The sequence below is a fragment of the Vidua chalybeata genome, chromosome 12, assembly GCF_026979565.1.
Source record: "Vidua chalybeata isolate OUT-0048 chromosome 12, bVidCha1 merged haplotype, whole genome shotgun sequence".
Taxonomy (NCBI): domain Eukaryota; kingdom Metazoa; phylum Chordata; class Aves; order Passeriformes; family Viduidae; genus Vidua; species Vidua chalybeata.
Genome location: NC_071541.1, coordinates 16,036,886 through 16,061,289, shown reverse-complemented (window position 1 = coordinate 16,061,289; position 24,404 = coordinate 16,036,886). Strand labels below are relative to the sequence as shown.

At 61.1% G+C, this 24,404-nt stretch overlaps 4 protein-coding genes across 5 annotated transcripts; all 4 read left to right on the top strand.

The window, feature by feature from the left end:
• Positions 1 to 564: 564 nt before the first annotated feature.
• RASSF1 (Ras association domain family member 1) lies at positions 565 to 5,847 on the top strand. The gene is made up of 6 exons (XM_053954137.1): positions 565 to 814; positions 1,807 to 1,928; positions 4,136 to 4,240; positions 4,319 to 4,607; positions 5,026 to 5,141; positions 5,247 to 5,847. The coding sequence occupies exons 1-6, from the start codon at positions 565 to 567 to the stop codon at positions 5,391 to 5,393; spliced, it is 1,029 nt and encodes a 342-aa protein (XP_053810112.1). The 3' UTR covers positions 5,394 to 5,847.
• A 256-nt stretch (positions 5,848 to 6,103) lies between these two features.
• On the top strand, positions 6,104 to 10,028 carry TUSC2 (tumor suppressor 2, mitochondrial calcium regulator). The gene is made up of 3 exons (XM_053954075.1): positions 6,104 to 6,316; positions 6,544 to 6,664; positions 8,237 to 10,028. The coding sequence occupies exons 1-3, from the start codon at positions 6,165 to 6,167 to the stop codon at positions 8,300 to 8,302; spliced, it is 339 nt and encodes a 112-aa protein (XP_053810050.1). The 5' UTR covers positions 6,104 to 6,164; the 3' UTR covers positions 8,303 to 10,028.
• Positions 10,029 to 13,705: 3,677 nt separating this feature from the next.
• On the top strand, positions 13,706 to 16,659 carry HYAL2 (hyaluronidase 2). Of its 2 annotated transcripts, none has more exons than XM_053953958.1 (4): positions 13,706 to 13,751; positions 14,271 to 15,212; positions 15,818 to 15,907; positions 16,036 to 16,659. In XM_053953958.1, exons 1-4 carry the CDS (start codon positions 13,710 to 13,712, stop codon positions 16,447 to 16,449), a joined length of 1,488 nt encoding a protein of 495 aa, XP_053809933.1. In that variant the 5' UTR covers positions 13,706 to 13,709; the 3' UTR covers positions 16,450 to 16,659. The 2 variants fall into 2 exon arrangements, with proteins under 2 accessions (XP_053809933.1, XP_053809934.1); XM_053953959.1 differs by lacking the exon at positions 13,706 to 13,751 and adding an exon at positions 13,911 to 13,957.
• A 176-nt stretch (positions 16,660 to 16,835) lies between these two features.
• On the top strand, positions 16,836 to 19,657 carry HYAL1 (hyaluronidase 1). Its single transcript, XM_053953960.1, has 4 exons — positions 16,836 to 17,149; positions 17,727 to 18,922; positions 19,045 to 19,134; positions 19,225 to 19,657. The coding sequence occupies exons 2-4, from the start codon at positions 18,023 to 18,025 to the stop codon at positions 19,540 to 19,542; spliced, it is 1,308 nt and encodes a 435-aa protein (XP_053809935.1). The 5' UTR covers positions 16,836 to 17,149; positions 17,727 to 18,022; the 3' UTR covers positions 19,543 to 19,657.
• The last annotated feature ends 4,747 nt before the right edge of the window (positions 19,658 to 24,404 follow it).

The window sequence follows — 24,404 nt, the reverse complement described above, 5'->3', positions numbered from 1 at the left end:
GGCGCTGGAGAATCCCTGACGCATAAAAAGAAGCTTTGCAGCAAGGCTGCTGCTGCAGGAGCCACGGCAGCAGGCAGGAAACCATCTCGGTCCAGCTGCAGCCCCGGCCGAGCAGCCCGCGCTGGGAGCTCAATAAACTCCTCACCCCAAAGCCACGCTGCACGTCCGGGGCTGCAGCCAGCGGGAGCGCTCTCCGTAGCTCTCCGTCTGCTTCTCACCCGCCGCCAGGGGTGCCTCCAGCCCCTTCCCCACTGGGAAACTGAGGCAGGGAGCACAGTTTGTCCTTCTTCTGCGAGAAGAGGCAGAGAGAGCGGAGCGGCTGCAGCGGGCCCCCCTTCCTCCGCGGCGGCTCCGGGAACCTCATCCCCGCCTCCAGCCCGCCCCGCCGGGACTGGAGTTGGCGATCGGGAGCCCGGGGCATTGCGCCGTGCCCCCCATCTCTCCTGCCTCAGTTTCCCCCGGTGCCCGATCGGGGCGGCCCCTCCCGGTCCCCGCCCCGGCCCCGGCCCCGGCCCGGTGCCGGCCCCCGCCCCGCCGCCGAGCAGCGCCCGCGGCCGCCGGGCCATGGAGCTCATCGAGCTGCGGGAGCTGCAGCCGGAGCCGCGGCCGGGCCGGGGCCGCCTGGAACGAGCCAACGCGCTGCGCATCAGCCCGGCCCGCCGGCCCGGCCCCGGGGCGCATCCTGACCCGCGGCTGACGGCGGCACCGGGCGCCGGGCACCGCTTCGAGCCGCGGCGCCGCGGGTTGCACACCTGGTGCGATCTCTGCGGAGACTTCGTCTGGGGCGGCGGCAGGAAGAGCCTCCAGTGCCGCCGTGAGTACCGCGCCCCGGGCCCCCGCACCCCCGCCGCCGGGCGCGCCGGCACTCCCGCCAGGCAGTGAGCGTCCCGCCGCTCGGCTTCCTCAGCACCGGGCACCCCCAGCGAGCACCGGATACCCCGCCACCGGGCATCCCCAGCACCGGGCACTCCTCACCACTGGGCATTCCCACCGGGCATCCCACCAACCGGGCACCCCTACAGGACACCGAGCATCCTGGTAGTAGGCAGCCCCGCTGAGCACCGGCTGTCCCACCGGTGGGCATGAGTTTCCCAGCACCGGGCATGCTGCCACCGGACTCCCCCACCACCAGCGGGTGGGGCATTGGGCACCCCCACGGGCCCCCCACCCCCTGCTAATGGGCCCCCTCACTGAGCACCAGCTGTCCCACCACTGGGCACAGGCATCCCAGCATCAGGCACTGAACATCCCAGCACTGGGCATCTCAATACCAATTACCCCCACCAGGCATCCCGGTGCCAGGCATTTCCATTAAGTTGGGCATCACCATTCTGGGAAGCTGCACCAGGCACTGGGCCTCTGGGCACCAGGAACTGCCACCAAACACTGCACACCCCTGGATCGGGCACCCACATCAGGCACTGGCAGCCCCATACGGAATACCCTGACCCAGCACCATGCATCCCTGTATTGGGTACCTGCACCAGGTACCAGGTATTCCAGCACTGGGTACCCACACAGCCACTGGGCATCCCAGTACTGGACACCCACACTGGCGCCCATACTGGGCACCCCAGTACCAGGCACTGAGCACACCATGCTGGCCAGCCCAGCAGGGAGCACAGCGGCACCGGCCGGGACGTGGCACAGTGCTATGTCCCATGTTGATGCTACCCCTGAGCCCCTGGGCACAGCATGAGCAGACAGCTGACACTGTCACCATGTGCCAGCCCTTGTCCCACCAGTGCCCAGTGCCCTGACCCTGGCTGTGCACAGTGGTGACCCTGCTTCTGTCTCTGTCCCCAGACTGCAGCTTCACCTGCCACTACCGGTGCCGGGCCCTGGTGCAGCTGGACTGCGGTGGCCCCCCAGGTGCTGGTGACGAGGACGATGGCAATGAGCAGGTGTTGGAGAAGGACACCAATGTGGTAGGGCCTGCGCTTGTCTGTGAGGGAGAGCTTGGGCAGGGAGTGGCAAACCTGGGGGCTACACTGGGCTGGCGGGGGCTGAGCTGGGCTGTGCCATGTGAGGCCATGTCATGGCATGCCAGGTTGTGCCATGCCAGGCTGTGCCAAGCCTTGCTGAGCTGGGCTCGGCTGGGCTTAGCTGAGCTGAATGAGACTGATGTGCCAGGCTGTGCTATGCCATGCCAGGCTGCACCATGCCAGGCTATGCTGTGCCATTCTGCGCTGTGCCAAGCCTTTATGGACTGCAACTGCGCTGGGCTGGCCTGGGCTGTGTAAGGTCGTGCCATGCCGTGCTGTGCCATGTCGGGCTTTGCTGTGCCAAGCCAGGCTGTGCTATGCCCGTGCCGCGCTGCCCGCACCGCACCGTGCCCGAGCCGAGCCGAGCCGAGCCGAGCCGAGCGCAGCCGGGGCAAAGCCGTGTCCGGGCGGGCGCGGGTGAAGTCACCGCCGGAAGCGGGGCCGCCGCGCCGCCCCCGGCCCGCGTCACCCCACGGCCGGGGCGGGGCGGGGACGGGGACCGCGCAGAGCCGGCAACGGGGCAGGGCGCGGTAGACGCCGCGCCGAACCGAGCCGGGGCAGGAGCGCGATAGGGACCGGTCTGAGCCGAGCCGAGAACGGGACCGCGATAGGGATCGGGCTGAGCCGAACGGGGCGGCGATAGGGACCGGGCGAAGCGGAGCCGGGACTGAGAGTGGGACCGGGCGGAGCCGAGTCGGGACTGAGAGTGGGACCGGGCGCAGCCGAGCCGCGATAGGGACCGAGCGGAGCCGAGCCGGGCCAAGGGCCGGGCTGAGCGGAGCCGGGCCAAGGGCCGGGAGCGGGCTGAGCCGAGCCGGGAGCGGACCGAGCCGGGCCCCGGCCCGGGGGCCGGTCGGGCTGGCGCGAGGCCGGGTGTGCCCGTGTGCTCGCCGCCCCGGCGGGGCTGCGGGGCGGCCGGGCCGGGCCGTGCCCTCCGCCACCGCCACCGTGCCCGTGGCCGGGCCGGGGGCCGGCGGGCCCGGGGGCTGCGGGGCGGCGGCGTTGGCTCTGCGGCGGGGCGGCGCGGGGGGCACGGGAGGCAGCACGGCCAGCAGCGGCTACTGCAGCCAGGAGGACTCCGACTCCGAACCCGAGCTCTTCTACACCGCCCGCACCTCCCTCGGCCGCCGCCCGCGCCGCCGCCAGGTCGGTCCCGGGCCGTGACGTAATGGGGGACACGGGTGACGTCATCGGGAGCACATTCCCCCGGCTGCGTGCTGGGGAGCAGGCGAGGGTGGGCTTGGTGCGTGGGGAAAACTAGAGGTGTTGGTGGTCTTTTCTTAGAGGTGAGCTTGGCCCTGCTGTGGGGCAGGAGTGGGGTCAAGCATGGCCGTGCCGGGGGACACGGTGGCCCTGTCCGGTTGGATGTGGGGTGAGCGAGGCACCGTGGGGCGAGTGGAGTTTCGCTGCCTGGCACGGGCACCCCAAGGTCCCTCAGGGCTGGAGCTGCTCCCAGCTTTGGGGGTGCCGGGACAAACTCCCCGGGCAGCTTCACAGCTGTCCCCATCCTGCAGGGCCCCCCGCAGGGTCCGGCAGTGCCTGCATGCTGTGGGGTGGCTGTCGGGGCTGGGACCTCCTCAGTGCCGTGGGGACACGTGCAGCACTGTGTGGCAGCTCCGCGGCCCCGCGTAAATACTCATTAGTGGGTGCCGGTGGCAGAGACGCCGAGCCAGGACGCTCGGTCCCTCGTGTGTGGGGCCAGCACTTTGAAGTGGGGTGCCGGCGGCAAGGGCGGGCTGCACCCCCAGCCCGGCCCTCCTGCCTCAAATGTCAGGGCGTCCCCGCGGGCGCGGAGCCTGCCCAGACGCCCTGGTGCCGGGCTGGCGGCTGCCGGCGTTCTGCCTTGGGGACGCCTCTCTGATCTGGGGTGCCGGGAGCGGCCGCTCGGCTCCGGGTGTTCTCGCAGTGCGTTCACACAGCCCTGGGGGCGGCCGGTGCCGGTGTCCCCGGAGCAGGGCTGGGGCCGCGGTGAGCTCAGCTGTGCGTCCCGGCACAGCCCAGCTCAGCGCCAGCCGGGCTGATGCAACCCCGTGCAACCGCCCGCGCATCTGCCGCTGCTTCGGGGTGGGCTGCGGGCCGGCGCGACACCGAGGCAGGAGGGACGGTCCCCCCCGGTCTCTGTGCCGCTCAGCCCGGTTGCTGTCCCGCAGGATGAGCCCAGCGAGTGGGAGAAGACAGAGCTGGACCAGGCGCAGGTGGAGCAGCGGATCAAGGAGTACAACAGCCAAATCAACAGCAACCTCTTCATGAGCCTGGTACGGGGTCGGCATAGGGCCGGGGGGGGTCACGGTGTCCTGCCCTGACCCCACTCACCCCCCACCGGTGTCTCGTAGAACAAGGACGGCTCCTACACCGGCTTCATCAAGGTGCAGCTGAAGCTGGTTCGCCCTGTCTCGGTGCCAGCCACCAAGCGGGTCCCCTCCCTGCAGGCGGGGCGGCCACACCCCCAGGGGGTGAAGCGCCGCACGTCCTTCTACCTGCCCAAGGGGACCGTCAAGCACCTGCACATCCTTTCGCACACCCGGGCCAGTGAGGTCATCGATGCCCTCCTCCGCAAGTTCACCGTCATCGACAACCCCCGCAAGTTCGCCCTCTTCGAGAGGTCTGAGAAGGATGAGCAAGGTAGTGCCCAGCGTCACCCTGTCTGCACAGTGGTGGCCGTGTCCCCATACTGGCAGTTTCCCCTGGGTGGTGCCAGTTCCATGGTGGTGATGTCCCCTGGGTCCCTCATGGTGGTGGCAGCATGCCCACGGCAGTGGCGTCCCCACAGTGGTGGTGTCCCCCAAGGTGGCAGTATTACGGCAGTGGTGCCCCAACAGTGACACTTTCCTTAGGCAGCAGCATCCCCTTGGTGACGGCATCCCTGTAGCAGTGGTATCCCCCTTTGGTGGCAGTGTCCCCTGTCACCATGGATGTGTCCCCCATTCCAGCAGTGGTGTCCCGTGTGGTGGTGATGTCCCCATAGCAGCAGCATCCCCGTAGCAGCAGTGATGTCCCCGTAGCGGCAGTGTCCCCGCGGTGACGCGTGGCCCCGTTGCAGTGTATCTGCGGAAGCTGGGTGACGACGAGCAGCCCCTGCGGCTGCGGCTGCTGGCCGGCCCTAGCGAGAAGGTGCTGAGCTTCATCCTGAAGGAGAACGAGACCGGAGAGGTGAACGTGAGTGCGGGGACGGGGAGGCGGCTGGCACCCGCACTGCCCGGGGCGGTGGCCGTGGGGGGACGCTGCAGGTCCGCGTCGCGATGGCAGCCCTTGTGCCTGCAGTGGGACGCCTTCACGCTGCCGGAGCTGCACAACTTCCTGCTGATCCTGCAGCGGGAGGAGGAGGAGCACGTGCGGCGGCTGCGGCACCGCTACGCGCGCTGCCGCCAGAAGATGCAGGAGGCGCTGGCCGCGCTCACGCCGGGGTGACCACGAGGCTCGCAGCCGAGGCCGGCCAGCGCACCAGGATCCTCGCCCACCGGCGGTGGGGGCAGCAGGGAGGGGGGTGGAACGGGGCACCACGGACCCACCGGGCTGTCACAGCCCCCATGGGGCTGGCCCAGAGAGTGAGGGTTCCTGGTGGGAGCGAGAGCGAGTGTCACCCGGGAGTGGGTGTCCCCAGGGAGCGTGTCCTGGGGGGAACGAGTGTACCCTGGGGGATTGGGTGTCCCCAAGAGAGCGTGTGTCACCTGGGGGATTGCGTGTCCCCAGGTGAGTGGGTGTCCCGAAGGGAGCGTGTGTCTTGCGGGAAGCAAGTGTTACCTGGGGGATTAGGTGTCCCCAGGGGAGTGGGTGATACGGGGGGAGCGAGTGTCCCCGGAGAAGTGAGTGTCCCTGGGAAGAAGCAGGACATCGAGCACCAATAAAGGCATCTTGGTGACGAGGCCTGGCCTGCGGTGTCGTCCTTGGCGGGGCGGGCTGGGTGGGAAGGGACGAGATGCGTATAACGCCCCGGTGTCGGCGGGCCGTGGGTGCCCACACGAGGTGCGGGGTGGCGGCGGCGGGACTCGAACCCGCGGTTCCCGCGCAGCAGGCGGCGGGCGGGGAGGAGGGCGCGTCCGCGCCGGTGCCACGTGACGCGAGCGCCGGAAGTGGCGCGGGCGGCGCAGGCGGCGCTCGGTCGGTGTGGCCGGGCGGCTCCGGGCCGCCCCCGTCCCTTCCCCCCCGCCCGGCCCCGCTCCTGCCGCCGCCGCCCCCGCCATGGGCGCCAGCGGCTCCAAGTCGCGGGGGCTGTGGCCCTTCGCCACCCCGGCGGCGGGCGGCGGCGGCCCCGAAGGCCCCGGCGGGCAGCAGGCCCTGGCCCGGGCGCGGGCCGCGCGCGCCGCCACCCCCTTCGTGTTCACACGGCGCGGGTGAGACGCGGGCGCGGGGGGCGGCTGCACTGGGGCGGGGGGCTCTGCTGCTGGCCGGCCCCAGCACGGGCGCGGCACGGGGGTCGGGAGGGGCCGCCGGCAGCGGGTGATGGCTGCAGCTCCTCAGGGGAGCGGGACCGGCCCCAGCCCCCGGCCCGGCTCGGGGCGCACGGAGCCGGCAGGGCCGGCAGGCTCTCACCCCAGCGCCTCCCCTCTCCTCTCGGCAGCTCTATGTATTACGATGAGGACGGGGACCTTGCTCACGAGTTCTACGAGGAGACAATCGTCACCAAGAACGGGAGGAAGCGCGCCAAGCTGAAGAGGATCCACAAGAACCTGATACCTCAGGTAATGTGCGGAGAAGGATGGGGGAGACTGAGTGCCAAGCGCCACGGTGACACTTGAAGTCCGGCCTTTAAGGAACCGTCTCCCTCGGGGCATGTTCTTACTGGGAAGGTGGAGGCTCTCTCCTCCTCCCCAGTGTCTGCCTCAGAGCCGTGATTCCCGTGTGTCCTGGCTCACACCCTGTCACCTGAGGCTGTGACAGGAAAGGGAGAGCTGGTGGCACCCTCCAGCTGCCTTTTTTTGAGAGAAGCAGTGCCTGAGCCTGTCAGAATTGCCAGGCAGGGGAAGATAGCTCAGCTGGGTGTATGTTGTGGGGCACAGAGTGCCAGGCAGCCCTGCATGGCCACGGCGTCTCCTTACAAGCACCTTCCACGAGGTGTAGGGTGTTGTGCTGCCTCAGCCAGTGTCATGTCACTGTGGAGGGCCAGGCCCTGTGTTAGGGAGCAGCAGCCAGAGCCCATCAGCTGCTGACATGAGCTTGCACATCCCCTCCAGCTGCTCAGCAGTGTTGACAGCTCTGTGCTTTGCTCTTCAGTGGAAAAGTCTCCTCTATAAATAAGCAAGTGGTGTGAAGCTGGGCAAGGGCTGGGATGTCAAGTGATGATCATGGTGCAGGGGCAGGAGAGCCTGCATATAGGGAATCTTTTGGGGGCATAAATGGAAGAAAGAGCAGATGAAAACAGGGCTGGAGAGAGCCTCTATAGAAGTCTTCCCTCATTAAGTAGAAAGGCATGGCTGTAATGAGCAGCTGGGGTGAGCTGTCAGTGTACTCTGAGGAGTGGGCAGCCTCTCAGCTGGATGGAACCATGGAACCCCTCTGAGTGCTGAGCGGGCACTTGTGGATGGAAGGATTTGGTGATGCTTCCTGGGCTGGCATTCTAGCAGAAGCAGGCTTGGCCTGTGGAACTGAGTCCTTGTTCATGTGGGTTGAAACTCTCCCAGTTGGAAAGCTCAGCTGAGCTGGAGAGAGCAGGTACCAGCACTGAAGAGTCCTTTGCTAGCACAGGCTTTACTCTGGTTCTGTGGGTGCAAGCCCAGCCCTGAGCCCCCGCCCCCCCACCTGGTGCTGTAACAGGAGAAGGCTCGGATGGGGCATGGGAACGTTTCCCGTGGCTGGTGTGGAGGGAGCGTGCATTCAGCAGCCTCCTCTCTGCACAGAAAGCCGCCTTTCTGTGCGCCAGCTGCCCTGGCTGCGTTCTCTCAGAGAGCTCTTTTCATTCCTCTAAATCCCATGAATGAAAGGTGCCGCATGAAAAGCCCAGACAGCCAATATCTGCCAGTCACGCACCAGCTGCTGCACGGGCAGTGCCTGGCAGAGCAGCTCCCTCCTTTCTCGCCCTGCCATGTGTGGCAGCCAGCCGTGCCGCCCTCGGCTCCCCAGGGACGAGTGCGAAGGGCAAAGGGCCCGTGCTTTGTGTGCTGCTGCTCAGGCGTACCTGGTGTCACAGGCGATTTATGGAGCCTGGTCCCTCCGGTTCCTCCAGGGCACAGTGTTCTCTGTCACTGGGTGACTGGCAGGGCTCAAGGATGTTGATTGGCCGTCCCTTCTGCTCACCACTCTGACTCTTCTTTCAGGGCATAGTGAAACTAGAGCATCCTCGCATTCACGTGGATTTCCCAGTGATTATCTGCGAGGTGTGAGTCCCAGACATCGCTGCTGCCCGTGGGTGGGAGGCCCTGCCCCACCACCTCCAGCCTCACTGGGCCAGGCTGCATCGTGTTCCCACTGAGGAGGACTCCAGCCGTGTGGCAGGATAGTGGCTCTCCCCTCGCCTGGAGGTGAGGCAGGACGGAGCAGGCCTTCGCAGGAGATGGGTGACTCTGTGCAACGACTGCTTAAAAACATCCTCGCTTGAGTCAGAAGACTAAAATACCTTTTGTAGCCTCTAGCCGACGTTTGATGGGTAACTGGAACTGCAAACAAGCTGCTGTGATTGAGCTGTGAAAGGGAGAGCAAGCCTGCACTTCTCATCAGAGAGAATCCCCTGCTTCTCAGGTACGCGGCCCAGGGAGAGCCAGGGCACGGTAACGCCCTGCCCTGCACCCCGAGGTCCCTGGGGCCCGCAGGTTAGATGGCCAGTGTTGCAGCATGTCCCTTTGACACCGGTGTGATGTGACGTTCCCCTGTGTGGGTTTGTTGATGGAGGATAAGCAGAGCAGGCTGAGGGGTCTCAAAGCACATTGGGCTGGCTGCTGCTCTCCTCTTGGGAAGGGGATGGAGATCAGATGCCACTCTCTTAGACCTCGGTCTCTTCCCCCACTGCGTTTCCCCCCTTAGGCCAGTGCTGGGGAGGTTGGCTTTACTGCTGCCTGCTGGAGATCTCCGCAGTCCCTGGCCCCTGCTGGTGGCAGCAAGGTCCCAGCTCCGCAGCGGACTTGCCTCCCCCATTGTCACACAGGCTCCTGCTGAGGAGGCAGTCGGCAGTCACCCCCAGCCTGCTGCGGGGTTGGGCTGCCGGGCAGCTTCCTCACCCCCGCTGCTGTTTGAACGTACCTCCCTGTAGGCTGGGCCTCGACTGAGCCAAGCAGGAAAGGAATCCTGTCTTCCTTCCCTGTGCCCCTGAAACAATCAATTGGTGAACCTGCCCCGGCTTGGAAATCTCCCTGGCGATGTGAACTGTGGTTCCTCCCGCATCCCAGCTGGTGGCAGGAGGAGAAATGTGATGCACTTTAAAGGGAGGCTTTCTGCCCCACCTCGGAAGGTCCTGCTCTTTTCTCCTCTTTCTTCCCACCTAAGAAGGTCGAGGTCTTGGCGGCACCGAAGAACCTCTCACCCCTGTGTGCGTCCAGCTGCTGAGGGAAAGGCCTGAGCCCAAATGCCCCTTGGCAGCATGAGGAGCCCCTGCCTCCCTGCTCAGCTGTGCCCGGACCGGGCAGGCAGAGGAGGACCGGCAGCAGGGGCAGCTTTAAAGTGGGTCAGAGCCTACTCCCCACAGCAGCCAGCTCGGCTTTCCTCCTCTTTCGTTCCAGAACTTATTTACTTTTTAAGCACTTCAGATGTTTGCTACCTCGATTTTTAATTTAAGCTGCTGGCACTTGGCTGCCAGCCCTGTCGGTGTCTACGTTGGATGTATCCATCCCCGCGTCCGCTGAGAGCCGCCCGGGCGCGGGGCCACATTCCCAGCTTCGGGGAGATAACAGCGACGTGGCTGTTGCTGTCTTCCTGTCACCACCTCTTCCCTTCACGTCCCTCCACCCGCGGTTCCCATCGACAGGAGCGAGCACACAGGGTGAAATGGATGTGCTGGCTGCCACCAGGAAAGTGGAAGGGCAGGGCTCATCTACACTGTGATGCTGGGCACTTCTTTCGACATCTTTTGTTCTGCTTGCTTGAAAGAGTCTTGTCTTAAAACAATCCCTCACTGAAGTGTTTCTTATTTGCACCACCTGCTCTTGAGTTTCTCCCTGGCTGGAGCTCCCTGGGCTGGGCATCCCTTGGGCTCCACAGGAGAGCAGGAGCTGCTGTCCCCAGGAAGAGGAGAGAAAACCATGGCCATGCTGTCTGTGCTGCCTTGCCCCACTGCTGTTTGAGGGCACGGGAAGCTGCACTGACCCTGCCTTGGGCATGGGGGGAAGGAGGAGGAGGAGTGGGGAGGGCGTTGGCGCTCTTTGCCTGCCCCAGTGGGGAGCCCCTCACCTGGCTACCAGCCAAAAATCTGCTATCAAGGCATGGCCCAAACCCAGGGGAGGGGGCAGAGACTGTGACCAGCTTAGCAAGGATGCTTTTGTCCTTTCTGACAGGCTGCCCATCCTTCCCCCAGCATATTAAACATGCGTCCCCAAAACCCATGCCTTCTCCCCCTTCTATCCCCTCAGTGTCACCAGAGTGGCAGAACCTCTGCAGGTTGCCAACAAGCTGCATCCTGCCCTGCTTCTTCCCAGGCTGGTCCCCACAGCAGCCAGCCCCCAGGACCCCAGCAATCCTGCACCAGTAGGGCCTTGGGAGCACCTGGAGGGATCTTAAAAATGTGAAGGTCACTGTAAATAGTATCTGTGTCCACTGTGGTGTTGGAGCAAGCAAAAAGAAAAAAAAAAAACCACAAAAGTTTTCCTTTTAATTCTATTTTTTTTTTTTACAATTTCTGTGCAACATTGTGCTTTCCCGTGTGGATGTGTAGCCAAATCGTACTCACCGACACTAGGCTCCTTGCTCCTCTAGCGTGTGGGTAGGACCTCTGGGTTTGGGAAATGTACACTACTTCTGGTCCTTCCTCCCAGTGCATCTGTCCACTTTTGTTAAATTTCAATAAAATTATTTGTAGAGCTCACAAGTCCCAGAGCTGTCTTAATGGGGAAGGCAGATGTACCTGAGGGAAGGTGGACTTCGAGCCCCCCGTTTTTTCGGGAAGGGGGTGCTTGTGCACGTGTGGCCGAGCTGATGGTGAAGGTCCCCCGAGTCACAGCCGTTTCCAGGTTCTCCAGCTGGCACACGGGACTGGCAGGAATTGGTGGCTGTGTCAGGCTGTGACTCTACTTGTAGCTGCCATAACAGCTTTTAAATGTATAAGTAATGTCAAATATATGTAATTTCCTTGTTCATTCCCGAGGGCTGGAGCTCAGGCCTCTCTCCCGTCCCTTGTGGGGATGGAGGTGTGAGGAGCCGGGGCTCGCAGCAGCCTAGCCTCAAGCTGACTCTTCCCATGGCTCCGCCCGAGCCCCGCGGGGGGGAGGATCCGCCTGTCCGCTCCTTCCTCGCCTGCCAAATCAGTGCCTCATTAATCACGGGGGCCTGACGTTCTGGAGCCGGCGTGACCCTGTGCCGGGATGCCGCCCGTCCCCCGAGCATTGCCGGCTGTCCGTGGGGCAAGTGTGATCTCACTTTGTTCCCCACGTCCTGTCCCCGACAGCCCTGCAAGTGTTTTCCTGCAGCCACTGTCACTTCTCATCATTTCCTCCGTGCAAGCCGGCTCGGAAATGAGCCGCTGATGAAAGCTGTCATGAGAGTGAGTGGTACAGAGTGTGGTGCCAGCCCTCCAGCGTCGGGGGGATGAGGCTCTGGCCCATTCATCCATAGGGACCCCAGCCCCAGGAGGGATGGAGGGATCCTGGTGGTTTAGAAAGGGACCGGGTGGCTGCGCAGGGTGGTACAGCCCAGCGAGATTACACAAGGCGGTGGCTGTGGCTCTGTGGCTGCGTGACCATCTTTGTGTCTGCCAGGGCCACCACAGTCCCCCCCTGCTGCCAGTGGGGCAGGGCCATGCCCAGAGCCCCAAGCCCAGGGCAAAGGCAGATGCTGGCGTCCCCTTCTGGCTTCATGGCTGCTCCATTCCCAAGCTGACCTCCTCTGACAACTTGCCCGGACCTGTCTGGCACGAGTGGCTGTGACTCACGCCCTGTTATCTTTATCTGCCATCCGTGAGGGATTCCCATCCTCCTGCTGCCTGCCTGGTGCAGCTCGCCTGCTCAGCTCACCCTGGTCACTGCCTGCTGCTGCCATCCCGCACCCCTCTACGCTCTGGGAATGACTAGGAATGATCTCTTGCTCGGTAGGGCAAGGGGAGGCTGGATCTGCCCAGCTGCCCCTTCCCAGAAGCAATTCCTCCCTGTGGGAAGGAAGGAGGGAAAGCGAGTCAGGTGATGCTCCCACTGAGGGCACAGCAGTGAGAATTTGCGTCACGTTGAGGACTCCCAGCCCTCCCAGCAGTGGAAATCTGTGACCCCTCCGGCCACCCCACTGCCGGTGGGGCTGGATACCTTCGCATGTGGAGGATGGAAAATTTTAGCTGCTGGCGAAGGGAGCCTGTTTACTGCCCAGAGGGGAAGGGCAGCGCCTGCAGCGCTGGGACTTCTTGGCTCCCCACAATCTCTCCCAAGGGTTTTGGCAGCCAACGCCCGGCCAGCGGCTGACCTTCCCAGCCCCTCTCCCAGCCGGTGCCTGGCATTGCCTGCAGGCCAGGCTGAGCTCTGGGGTGCAGCCTGGATTTGGAGTGGCTGGCCTGGATGCAGTGCCCATCCCTAGCAGGGCTGTCACCCTCTCGGTGGGAGCTTCACCACAAAAGCTGACACCTAAGCGGTGCCACTAACTGGAGCAAGCTGCGGGTGCCTGCGGCCAGGGCTTGGTGAGGCACCAGGAGCTGACACCGAACAATGCTGGGCTTGGTGCTCCTGCCTGCTCCTTAGGGAGCTGGTGGGTGGCTGGGGAGCACTTCCGTAGATTCAATCCCGCTTCCTTCCCCTGTCAGCCCCGACACACCCTCGCAGTCCGGCGCTTCCTGCACGGTGGCACCCCCATGGCCCTCAGCCCAATGGGGCCAGCCCTGGCCAGAGCCGGCTGGGGACAGGCAGCACATGGGGACTGCCACATGGCTGGTCCCTGAGCCCTGCCTGTCCTGTTGCCTGCCAGAGGAGACCGGCTGGAGCCTCAGCAGTGCTCTGGGAAGGAAGCCCCTCCAGCCCAGTTACACCCGTGGCCCCCCTTTGTCCTCTCCAGGCAGGAAACCCACGGGGCCGTGGCTGAGTCAGCAGCACCGATTGCTTTAGCCCTGCACAGGATGTCCTGTCTGACACAGCACCGCCCTGGGGTCACCACCATCCTGGGGACACTGCTGTTGCAGGGACACTGCTCTTCTGGTGTCACCACCACCTTGAGGACACCAGCATTCTGCCTTGCCAGCACTCTGGAGTCACCACCATTGTAGGATCACCAGCTTTTTAGGGACAACATGATCCTGGTACACCATTCTGGGGTCACCACCATTCCAGAGTCCCCACTTTGGAGTGATGATGATCCTGGGAACACCACGGTCCTGGGGGTCACCACCAGTCTGGGGTCACTATGGTTTTGGAGTGACCACGACCGCGGGGATACAACCACTCCCCAGGGGACAGCAGCACCCCTGACACCACCCCCAGCAGCCCGCTGGGGACGGTCCCGTCCCGCGGTCACCGCGGTTTGGGGCCCCCCGGCCCCTCGGCCGCCCCAGCCCCGCGCTCCCCCCGCCGACCGTGGCGCCCCCTGCCGGCCCCAACCGCGGCCCCGCCCCGCCCCCTTCCGCCGCGTGGGGGGGCGGGTCCTCCCGGGCCGTACCAATCGCGGAGGGACAGGGGGATGACTCCCCGGTGCGGTGCCCGGTACCGCGGCCCCACGGAGGTGTGTGTATGCGGCGGGGCTTCGCCGCCGTTCGGAGCCCGGGGCCCCGCGATGGTCGGTGCCACCAGCCCGGCGCGGCGCGGGCGGGGCGCGGGGGCGGGGCCGGCGCCCCCGCGGGTGGTGCGTGCCGGAAGGTTTAAAAGCGGCGGCGGGGGGGGCGGCGGCGGTGCTTGAGGAGCCGGCGGCGGGGGATGGCCTGAGGCGCGGTGAGAGCCGCGCGGGGAGCGGGAGCGGAGCGGGGCCGTCGGGGGCCGCGCCCCGGCGCTTTGTCTGCCCGGCTCGAACAAAGGCAGCGCCGCGCCGGCACCCGGGGGAACACGAGCGGGCGAAGCCGCTTGTGACCGGGATTCCCGAGAACCAGCCCTCGCCCCGGGGCTCTGCCCGCACTCCCCGGGAGCTCTCTGCCCCGGGAGGGGACTTGGATCAGGGTCTGCCTTGGGGGGTGCGGGCAGATCGGCCCCTGCCTGCACCCCCTCCTGCCGGCCCCCCTTTCTGACTCTGTTCTCCCGCCGCCTCCAGGTCCTGTCGGGCAGGATGCGCGGGGGCTGCGCGGCGGCGGTGGCTGTTCCCTGGCTGGCTCTGCTGGCCTTGGCCCGGCAGCCCCCCGAGAAGCCGTCGGCCGCCCCCCATCTCACCCGCCGGCCCTTCTTGGTGGCTTGGAATGTGCCCACCCAGGACTGCAAGCCCCGCTTCCAGGTGTCGTTCGACTTCAGCATCTTCGACCTGTACGCCTCCCCCAACGAGGGCTTCGTGGGGCAGAACCTCACCATTTTCTACAAGGAACGCCTGGGACTCTACCCCTACTACACCCATCAAGGTGTGGCCGTCAATGGTGGTGTCCCCCAAAACAGCAGCCTGTCCGAGCACCTCGCCCGCCTCCAGGAGGGCATCGATAAGTACATCCGCTCATCCACCAAAGAAGGGCTGGCCGTCATCGACTGGGAGGAGTGGCGGCCCGTCTGGGCTCGCAACTGGAAGCCCAAGGATATCTACCGGGAGGCGTCCCAGGAACTGGTGTTACAGCGTCAGCCCACCTGGCCCCCTGAGAAGGTGAACAAGCAGGCAGCGTTTGAGTTCGAGTCGGCTGCCCAGGAGTTCATGGTGAGAACCCTGCGCAAGGCCAAGAGCTTCCGACCCAAACAGCTCTGGGGGTTCTACCTCTTCCCTGACTGCTACAACCACGACTACAGCAAGAACAAGGAGAGCTACACCGGGCAGTGCCCAGATGTGGAGAAGTCTCGCAATGACCAGCTGAAGTGGCTCTGGAAGGAGAGCATGGCGCTCTACCCCTCCATCTACCTCGACCCGCTCCTGGACTCCACTCCTAACAGCCGCAAGTTTGTGCGGGCGCGGGTGATGGAGGCCATGCGCATCTCGCAGAAGCACCACGATGACTACTCCCTACCTGTCTTTGTCTACACCCGGCCCACCTACATCCGCAAGCTGAATGTGCTCAGCCAGGTAGGGCTGTACTACTGAGACTTCCTCATTCCAAGCCCTGGGCATCTGGGCTTTGGGGTCAGCTGAGCTGGTTCCTCTGCCTGTGTGTTGCACCTTGCTCCCATGGAGCAGGGTGGCTCTGGGGGCTGGTGTTGGCACTCATGGTGTTACTGGCACCCCATGGTTTGACTGTTTCCATGTGGTGGGAAGCAGCACCATTTGGCACGGGGCTGGCAGCTGGCCCCAGGGAGCAAGAGGGGGGCTTCCTTTCCTAGGACCTCCAGCTCAGCCCCTGTCTGGGCTGGATGATGGGTTGCCACAAATTGTTTCCCTTATGGATGGGATGTCTGGCAGCAGGACTGGCACCAATAGTGATTATCTCCAGGGAAGTGCCTGTACTGCAGGACTCAGGTCCTGGCAGCTGGAACCCTGGGGTGTGTGCTGGCTTAGCCCCTAAGGAGGAGGGCAGTATTGGGAAGCCTTGTCCCCAAGTTGTTGGGACAGTCCCTTTTCCCTGGAGCGGGGATTGGATCCCTGATCCTGCAGTGGACACTTTGGAGCACCCTGTGCTGGGGCTGTGGGTGCTGCATGGCTCTGTGGGCGCTAACCAGACCGTGTCCCCACAGGCGGACCTGATCTCCACCATCGGAGAGAGCGCAGCACTGGGTGCAGCTGGGGCCATTTTGTGGGGTGATGCAGTTGACACCAGAAACCGGGTAAGTTTGGGGTCAGTGTGGGAGGGGTGGAGAGATCACCTGCCTTAGGGGAGGACCAGTGGCTGAGCTGTCCTCTCCATCTGAGTTAGTTCTCCCTGGGTGACACCCTGGTGCTTCCCTTTCCCTAGGAGTTGTGCCAGTTCATGAAAAACTACCTGGAGGGGGACCTGGGACGCTACGTTGTGAATGTCACGACAGCAGCAGAGCTCTGCAGCATGACGCTGTGCCAGGGCCGGGGTCGCTGCCTGCGCCAGGACAGCCATGCCGATGTCTTCCTCCACCTCAACTCTACCAACTTCCAGCTGCGGCGCCGGGATGCTGACCACCCCGAGCGCCCCCTCTTCTGGGCTGAGGGCCAGCTCTCCTCTGCTGACATACTCTTCCTACGGACCCACTTTCACTGCCACTGCTACCAGGGCTGGCAGGGCAGTGGCTGCCAGACACGCGCTGGCCCCCGCAGCGATGCCCCTGGCCCTTTGGCACCGCTGGGACTTGGGGTGCTGTTGCTGCTTGCAAGCTGGTGCTACCCGCCCCTGGACTGAGCTGCTGCCCCTTTGACTGGTGGTGTAGGAGGAACCTATTTAAGATATCCCTACCCTGCCTGGGAGGCAGCTAATTATGGAGGGCTGTCCCTCACTGTGGTGGTGTGGGAGAAGAGCTCTGCGGTTGCCCCATCTCTACCCACCCTGCTGCAGTGCAGGTGCCCTTCATGGGGAAGGGGGGAGAAGGGGGACCCCTCTCCTGTTGTAAGGAGAGGGATGGGGGCAAGAGGGACACGGGGGTGGGGAGCGGGTGCTGCGTGGTGCTGATCCCCCGTGTGCTGCCCCACACTGAAGTGCTTTACCTCGAATAAAGCTGGGTCAGACTGAGAGGTGTGGGCTGATTTGGGACGAGGCGGGCACGGGTCACTCAACTCGCGGACACAACCGCCGGGACGGGGCGGCCGGAAGCGCTGTGTGTTGCTATGCAGCTCGGGGAAAGCTCTGCGGTGCTGGGAACTGCCCCGCGGAGCCGGAGCCGCTCGGGGAAGGGGCTGGAGGGGCCCCGTGGGGCCGGAGCCCGTGGGCAGCCACGGCCGGGCCACCCACGTGGAGGCTGCGTGCGGCCCCGCCCCGGCCCCGCCCCCAGCGGGATTCCCCGCGTGGCCCTGCCCCCGGCCCCGGGCACTGTCCGGGACGCGGGGCTGGATCCCGGGACCGGGATCGCCGCGTGGGGACACCGTGCTGTGCGCCACGGCCGAGGGTAGGTTCAGCCCCGCGGGGCCGGGGATACCCCTGGGCCGCGCCCGCCCCTGAGCTCCGCTGTCCCGCGCCACGAGTGTCCCCCAGCGGTGCCCTCGCGTGGCTCCTTGTCCCCGACACTGCCCTGCTCCGCCTGTGCCCGTGCAGCCTCTCCGGCCACTGCCCTGTCCTGAAGGGTGCCCGTGGGCATGGAGCGGCCCCGCGTGGCACAGCCACCTCCCTGCCCACGCGCCTTGGCTGCGGTGAGAGTCCCCGTGCTGCGCTCTCTGTGGCTGCTGTCCTGTGCTGGGGGTGTCCCCAGGCCGTGCCTTTCTGTGCCTCCTGGCCCCAGGCGTGAGTGTCCCCGGGCCGTGCCCTCCTGTGGCTGCAGTGCCCGCACGAGAGTGTCCCCTGCCACCGCGGGCTGTGTCGCGCCGGGTCCTGCCCAGTGCCGTGAGCTCTCTCCCAGCAGTGCCCTCCTCTCGCCAGGGAATGGCTGTCGCTCTCCACTCGGCGAGCGGCGCCCGCCCGGCGCAGCCCGCGTCCATCACCGTGACCTTCGTCCCCCCGCCCCGTCCGTGTCTGTTTTGTCTTTCCAGCGCACTCATCGCCGGCCAGTCATGGGATGTTGACTCTGCGCATTCCTTCCCAGCCGAGCCCGCCGCCGCTCATTACGCGCGGCTGACGCTGCTGTCCCACTCCGGGGCCGCTCTGCTGGGCTCCAGCTGCTGATAAATTCGGGGACTTTGAGGAGGTGGAAGAGGTGACCCTGGGTGACCGGCACCGCTTGGGAACGGAGGTGTGGATTAATGCCGGTCCTGACTTGGGGATAAAAGCTTCAAGCTCTTAGCTCTCCCCAGGCAGCTCCAGGACTCACGCTGAGCACACCAGCATCATGGCATCAGCATGGTCCTGCTGGGTCCTCCTGCTGCTCCTGCCTGCCCTGACCCACGCTGGAGGGCCCGGTCCTGTCCTCGTCAACCGCCCCTTTGTCACCATCTGGAACATCCCCACTGAGCGCTGCGCCGAGAAGTACAATGTCACCCTCAGCCTGGAGGTCTTTGATGTCTTGGCCAATGACCAGCAGTCCTTCACCGGGCAGGACATCACCCTCTTCTACAGCAACAAGATAGGTCTCTTCCCCTACTACACATCTGAGGGGGTGTCAGTGAATGGGGGGCTCCCCCAAAATGCCAGCCTGGAGGCTCACATCCACCAGGCCACCCAGGACATCAAGGTGACCATGCCCAGCCCTGACTACAGTGGGCTGGCTGTCATCGACTGGGAGAAGTGGCGCCCACTGTGGATCCGCAACTGGGACTCCATGGAGATCTACCGGCAGAAGTCGGAGGAGCTGGTGCAGCAGCAGCACCCGCAGTGGCCTCCCAAGGAGGTGAAGGAGATGGCCAAGCAGCAGTTTGAGAAGAGCGCCTGCGATTTCATGAACAAGACCCTGTGGCTGGGCAAGAGCCTCCGTCCCAGTGCCTACTGGGGCTTCTATGGTTTCCCTGACTGCTACAACAATGACTTTGATAGCCTGCCCTACAATGGGACGTGCCCAGATGTGGAGCACCAGAGGAACAAGAATCTGTCCTGGCTCTGGAGGGGCAGTCGGGCACTCTACCCCAGCATCTACCTGCCCCTCTGCCTCAATGGCACCAACAAGGTTCTTGCCTATGTCCGGCACCGCGTGGCCGAGGCTTTCGCTGTCCAGCAGGGAATCCTTGACAGTGGCATCCCCGTCCTGCCCTACACCCAGATCGCCTTCGAGCGCACTCTGGACTTCCTTTCCCAGGTGATGGGGATGTGGGTATAGGGGGCACCTCTTGGGCTGATGGGTTGGCACCAAGGAGTCTTTATCTCTGCTGGGGCTATGTGGGGGCTTTGTGCTGACTTCTCCTCTCCCCGTGGGTGCAGGAGGACCTGATGAACACCATCGGGGAGAGCGCGGCTCAGGGTGCTGCTGGCATCATCCTCTGGGGCGGGCTGGACTACAGCACCTCCAAGGTGAGTGCAGACGGTGGCATTGTGTCCCTGTCGGCAGGGACCCCCCAGTCCCTCAGCTGTGCAGGGCTGTGACACCGAATGCCATTGCAGGAGATGTGCCTGAGGCTGAAGGACTACGTGGAGGGGCCCCTGGGCCACTACATTGTCAATGTGACGGCCAGTGCTGACCTGTGCAGCCAGACCCTGTGCTCCGGCCGGGGCCGCTGCGTGCGCCAGGACAAGCAGCAGGGCTACCTCCACCTGGACCCCTCCCGCTTCACCATCGACCTGCATGCTGGCAAGCCCTGGCTGGTGGCTCAGAGCCTGGAGCCTGGGGAGGACATCTCCAAACTGGCCAAGGAGTTCAGCTGCCAGTGCTATGACAAGTGGCAGGGACCCCGCTGTGACACCCGGGGATTTGCCAAGTGACCCCCCCACGCAGTCCTCTCACCCTGAGGACACTGGGGCAGACAGGACCCTCAGCACCCTTGCCATGGGATTGAGAACCTTACTGTGGGACTCTTAATAAAACCAGAAAGCACCAGCAAGTGTCTCCTTGTCTTCTGCTGCAGCACTTTTTGGGGTGGCAGGGTTCTCCTGCAACACCAGTGCTGCCTTGTGATGCTGCCAAGGGCTGTCCTTTGGGCTGGGAGCCTGGGAGGTAATGCCTCAGAGAAACCACAAGGAAAAAAGAAAATTTATGGGAAAAGACATGGGAAAGAGGGTATGATGGGGGAAGAGGATGAGAAATGGAAGAATGATGGGGAATGGCCAAAGAGTGGAGGCAAAGGGGGCGAGAAGATGTGATTGTGTGGCTGTAGTTAAGGAGGGTGTGCTCCAACCACTCACTGTGCACAGAGGAGTGGCCTGAAACCAATACCTCCACTTTGATTTTCCCCTGGATAACCATATGCAAAGCAGTTAAGCCCACAAATGATATGCAAAACCACTGATTTCTGTAACCCAGGCCACAGACTGAACTGCACCTATTTCAAAGCAGCTGGGAGAAGGCATGAAACCCTGGCCCAGCTGAGATAAAGATGTTGGCATCTTCCTCTGGATGTTCATCTTAGGGTGGGGAAATCACATGCTAATTTCTCTGATTTTAGGCTTGAATTCAGGTAATCTCTCCTTTTGGGGACTGCACTGCATGGCACTCTGTGTGTACTGGGGACTTACAAAGCTGCACCCTTAAATTTTAAGCTGGTTGGTGTAAACTATTGCAGAGGTACTAAATTTCTTATGTTCACTTCTTCTTACTACATTGAGGAGGATCTGAGAAGATACCACTGGAAACATAATTAGGCCTTTGGATTCCCTAGTCACAGCTTTCAGAAACATACACTGTGTTATTTCCAAGCTCTTTGATAAGCTGGGGGCCCCTGAAAAAATTAGTCATAATTGGATTTTGGCCCAGAATTAATAGTTTTATTTAATTCTTATAGAGATAGCTTGGTAGATGTTGTCTGTTAATACTGGAAACAATATTATCTTAGTATTTTTCGTATGTGAAATGTGATTTAACTTAAATGAGCACTCAAACACGCTCCTCCCAAGCTGCAGGAAATTTGATATTTGCCCTGTATTAAATGCTGAAATGGAAAGCAAAGTTCACCTTGCTATTCACACAAAGAAAATTACCATGAATTTCAAGTCCTCCTTATGCCTGGAAGGGATCAGAGCTGTGTGCTTGTAACTTCAGGTAATTTAATATGCTTCAAGTATTCAGCTACTGGTGCCTAACTGGGGGCTGGTCTGAGGTTCTCCTGGACAGTATTATCTCAATCCATTAACCAAACTAAGCACTGAGGTGGGCATCAGGAAAGAGACCTCTCCATTTCCTCAGGAGCTGCAGAAGCTCTGGCACTGTCAGAAGCCACTGAAGCCCTGCAGAAACCCTGTCTCCAGGTGTGAGTTGTGGCTTTTCTTAAAGAAAAGTAAGGCTTTTACTTATTTCTTGAATAACAGAAATTCCCTTATTTCTTGAAACAGCTCCTGGTCTTGTTACTGAAGTAATGCAAACTTAGGCGTGAATGCAGTTTGCCACTTTCAAATAATAGCTTTGAATGTGTAAGAGGATTTGCTTTATTCATCCTACTTATTGTAGCTCTTCTGTCCTTGCCCCTCACAGTGTATCTAAAACCACCCAAGACACTGGATTTCATGTAATTTAGCTTGTCTTGCTTCACTCTGAGGAATGGAGACTAGAAAGGCACTGCACGTGGTGCCAGCAGACAACGTGGAAGCACTGAACATCTGCTGGGTTGTTTTTTCCAGGTCTGAAAACCTGTCCATGTGTGGAGCTGTGCAAACCCAGCCTGCTGGAGCCAGCCCACGCTCGGCTGGGGCGTGCTGGAGAGCAGCCAGCAGCAATCCAGGCACGGGCCTTTGTGTGGGTCACATTTCTGCCTCTCGGTGGGATGTGCTCACGGTGCTGTCACAGCAGCTCCTGTTTTCCATGCTCTGGGTGACTGACAAACCTGCTGTGTGCAGAGCTTGCTTGTCCACTGCATTACAGGCTTCACACTAAATCAATTTCTAGGCGTTTTCCACGTGCTGCTCTAAGAAATGAGGGAAGACTGTCACTTAGAACTGTTCTTCCATTGCCAGGTTTTTCATTTCAATGGCTCATTATTTTTTGTCTACGTTGCTTAAGGCTCATATCTCCACAAATAATCCTAGTATTTACCATAGTTAACTGTCCCAAGCAGAGAGAATTGAACTGCTGAGTGCTCTGAAGATAGAATGACAATTTTGCAATCCAGAATGAAGATACTTGTAGTGAGGAGCCTTTAAATGCTTTGATGTAACCAGGACATTAGTTCAGCTGAAGGGTAAGGTGTAGCTTAAGTCTTGCAAAAAACAGATGGAAAGAAGCCCTTCCAAGCAATCCACAGGCTTTTCAGATACAAACAGGAAATCAGTGGCCTGTTATTTGCCTAATAAGAAAAGTTCTCATCTGCCTTGTTTCCCTGACTAAAATACTCAGAATCTGTAGAGAGAGATATTTCTCACGTTGTCAGAAATCAGTTTAGTCTGACAGTAAGACATTGTATTCAGTTTTGTCTTGGATTAACAGCCCACACCTATGGTTAGATGACCAAGGAGGTGATGTATTTTGAGACTCCAGAAATTGTTTTAGGACCCCACTAGCTATCATTTGCTGCTGTATTTCACTTCATCCAAAGATCTGGACTGAAGCCATAAAACTAAAATTGGGAGTATGTGAACAGGTCCTTCCAGACCACTTCTGCATCTCTTCCAGCTGGATGCTGAGCTTCTCCTGATACACAAGTACAAACCTCTCTTGGAAGAAATAAAACCTTCCCAAAAGCAGATCACAGCAACTCTATGTCTTGAAATTAAAGAGACGGCATGTGAGTCTTTAAAATGCCCTTTATTCCATTCGCATTGCAGCGGAGGCTTGTGGCACACAGGGCTGGTCACTCAGAGCTCAGGTTGCTTTGTGGGCGTGCAAACACACGGCAGCTTAAAGGCAGAGAGGAGGGCTGGGTGCTCCGCCAGCCCGGGCAGGTTTTGGTCACTCTGTTTGGCTGCAGCTGCAGAAAGTCCCCCCTAACTCCGGAACACACACTGCTCTGCTGTGCTTCCAGGTGAGCAGCTTCCAGGTGAGCAGCTTCCAGGTGAGCAGCTCAGCCAGCAGGAGCAGCTAAGGGGACTCAGAGGTACCTCAGAGAAACATGAGACCAGGAGAAGGAGGAGGAGGAGGCAGCAGCACAGAAACTGCCTCCAATGACACTTGAGCAGCTTGAGGGGCTACCCAGAGCAGCAGAGGTTTCAGTGGCTTTGAATAAAGCACCCCCCATATGCCAGTAGCATTGAGGGTGTGCACAAGGCTTCATTGCTCTCCTATTAATGCTTTTAACTAAAACTTGCCACTTCTTTTCCACGTGCAATGTCAAAGTTCACTTCTGATTATTGTTTCAAAAGTCAAACATCAGCTCCTGCAGAAATAATTTCCAGAGCTTGAATGCAAGACTCCATCCCCACCCCCCTCAGGGTCACTTGGAGCAGCACCGACTTGAACACAAAGTTTTCAAGCTACCAGTTACCTAAAGAGAAAGTGGCTCTTTCTTACACTGCCTTTGTATCTCTGTATCTCTGTTTTGTTTGAAAATCCCCCACTCCAAACCTTTTCCCGTGCTCAGGTATTTCTAGAAAAGATGTGAAAAGATTTATAAAAAACAAACCATATTTAAGAAAGATCTAAAGTAGTGTTCAGGAGCAGAGTAGACTCTGCTACTGCCCTGGACCTGACATCCCTTGTTTCCGAGAACTAGCAGGAATATCAGCCTTCATTCCTCTGATTCATCAGATTGCAATTTCAGAAGTTACTCGAAAAAAACAAAAGTAAGCCCCGAAGCACCGTTTGTGGGCTCCCAGCGAGTGTTTAAACATCCAGCACAAACAGCAGACCTTGCTTTATGTTCTACAAATAAAAATGCCTCTGCGCTTGAGAACGTGTCCCGCTTTGTTCCAGAACTTTTTAAATCTGCCATTCCTGGGGCTGGGCAGCAGAGCAGGACTTTCACCACAAGAATGTGGGCGCAGCAGCAGCTCCTTCTGGAGTGCTCCAGGCCAGCCTGAGGCAGGGCTGGTGTGTGGGGTGCAAGGGCTTCCACGTTTTCTGCTTGAGGAAAGTCCAGTTTGTGTTTATCACTGCTGCTGGGGCTGTCAGGGGCAGAACACTTGTCCTATTTGCAGCATCTCCGCCGCTCTGATTTGGCAGCAGCTTCCCTCCTAGTTATTTTCCACCCTGGGGCTTTAGAACAGGCTGATCAGTGTCCTGTGCTGGGATTAGTAAATCAGCAGGAGCGTTATCAACAGCCCGAGGAGGGTCAGAGTGAGGTCCTGGGAGTGCTTCCAGTGAAGCCGCTGGCTTGCACTGTATAAAACACCTTGGAAACTCATTTTCCTCCAGTAACATGTTAAGCACAAAGCCATATAGTGCTCCAAACCCTGCTCTAATCTGCTGGTGCAGACTTCAAGCAAACACCAAACAATATAGCAAAACATTTTGTGGGAACTGTCCTGCATTTCACTGTAACTTCTCAAGAGGAAAAATTTGATTTGACAGGTTACTGGTCCAATTCCCCAATTAAGACATAAACAGTTGTAATCCTCTGTGCTGTTGGGCAGAGTTCAAGGTTAGTTTCAGCAAAAACAAACCAAGTTAGAATTGAAGCAGGGGAAAAAAAGCAACCCAAAATTTTGGAGGCAGAACCTGCCCACAGTGCAAAGCATATATTCTTTATTATCTTATTTGTTTT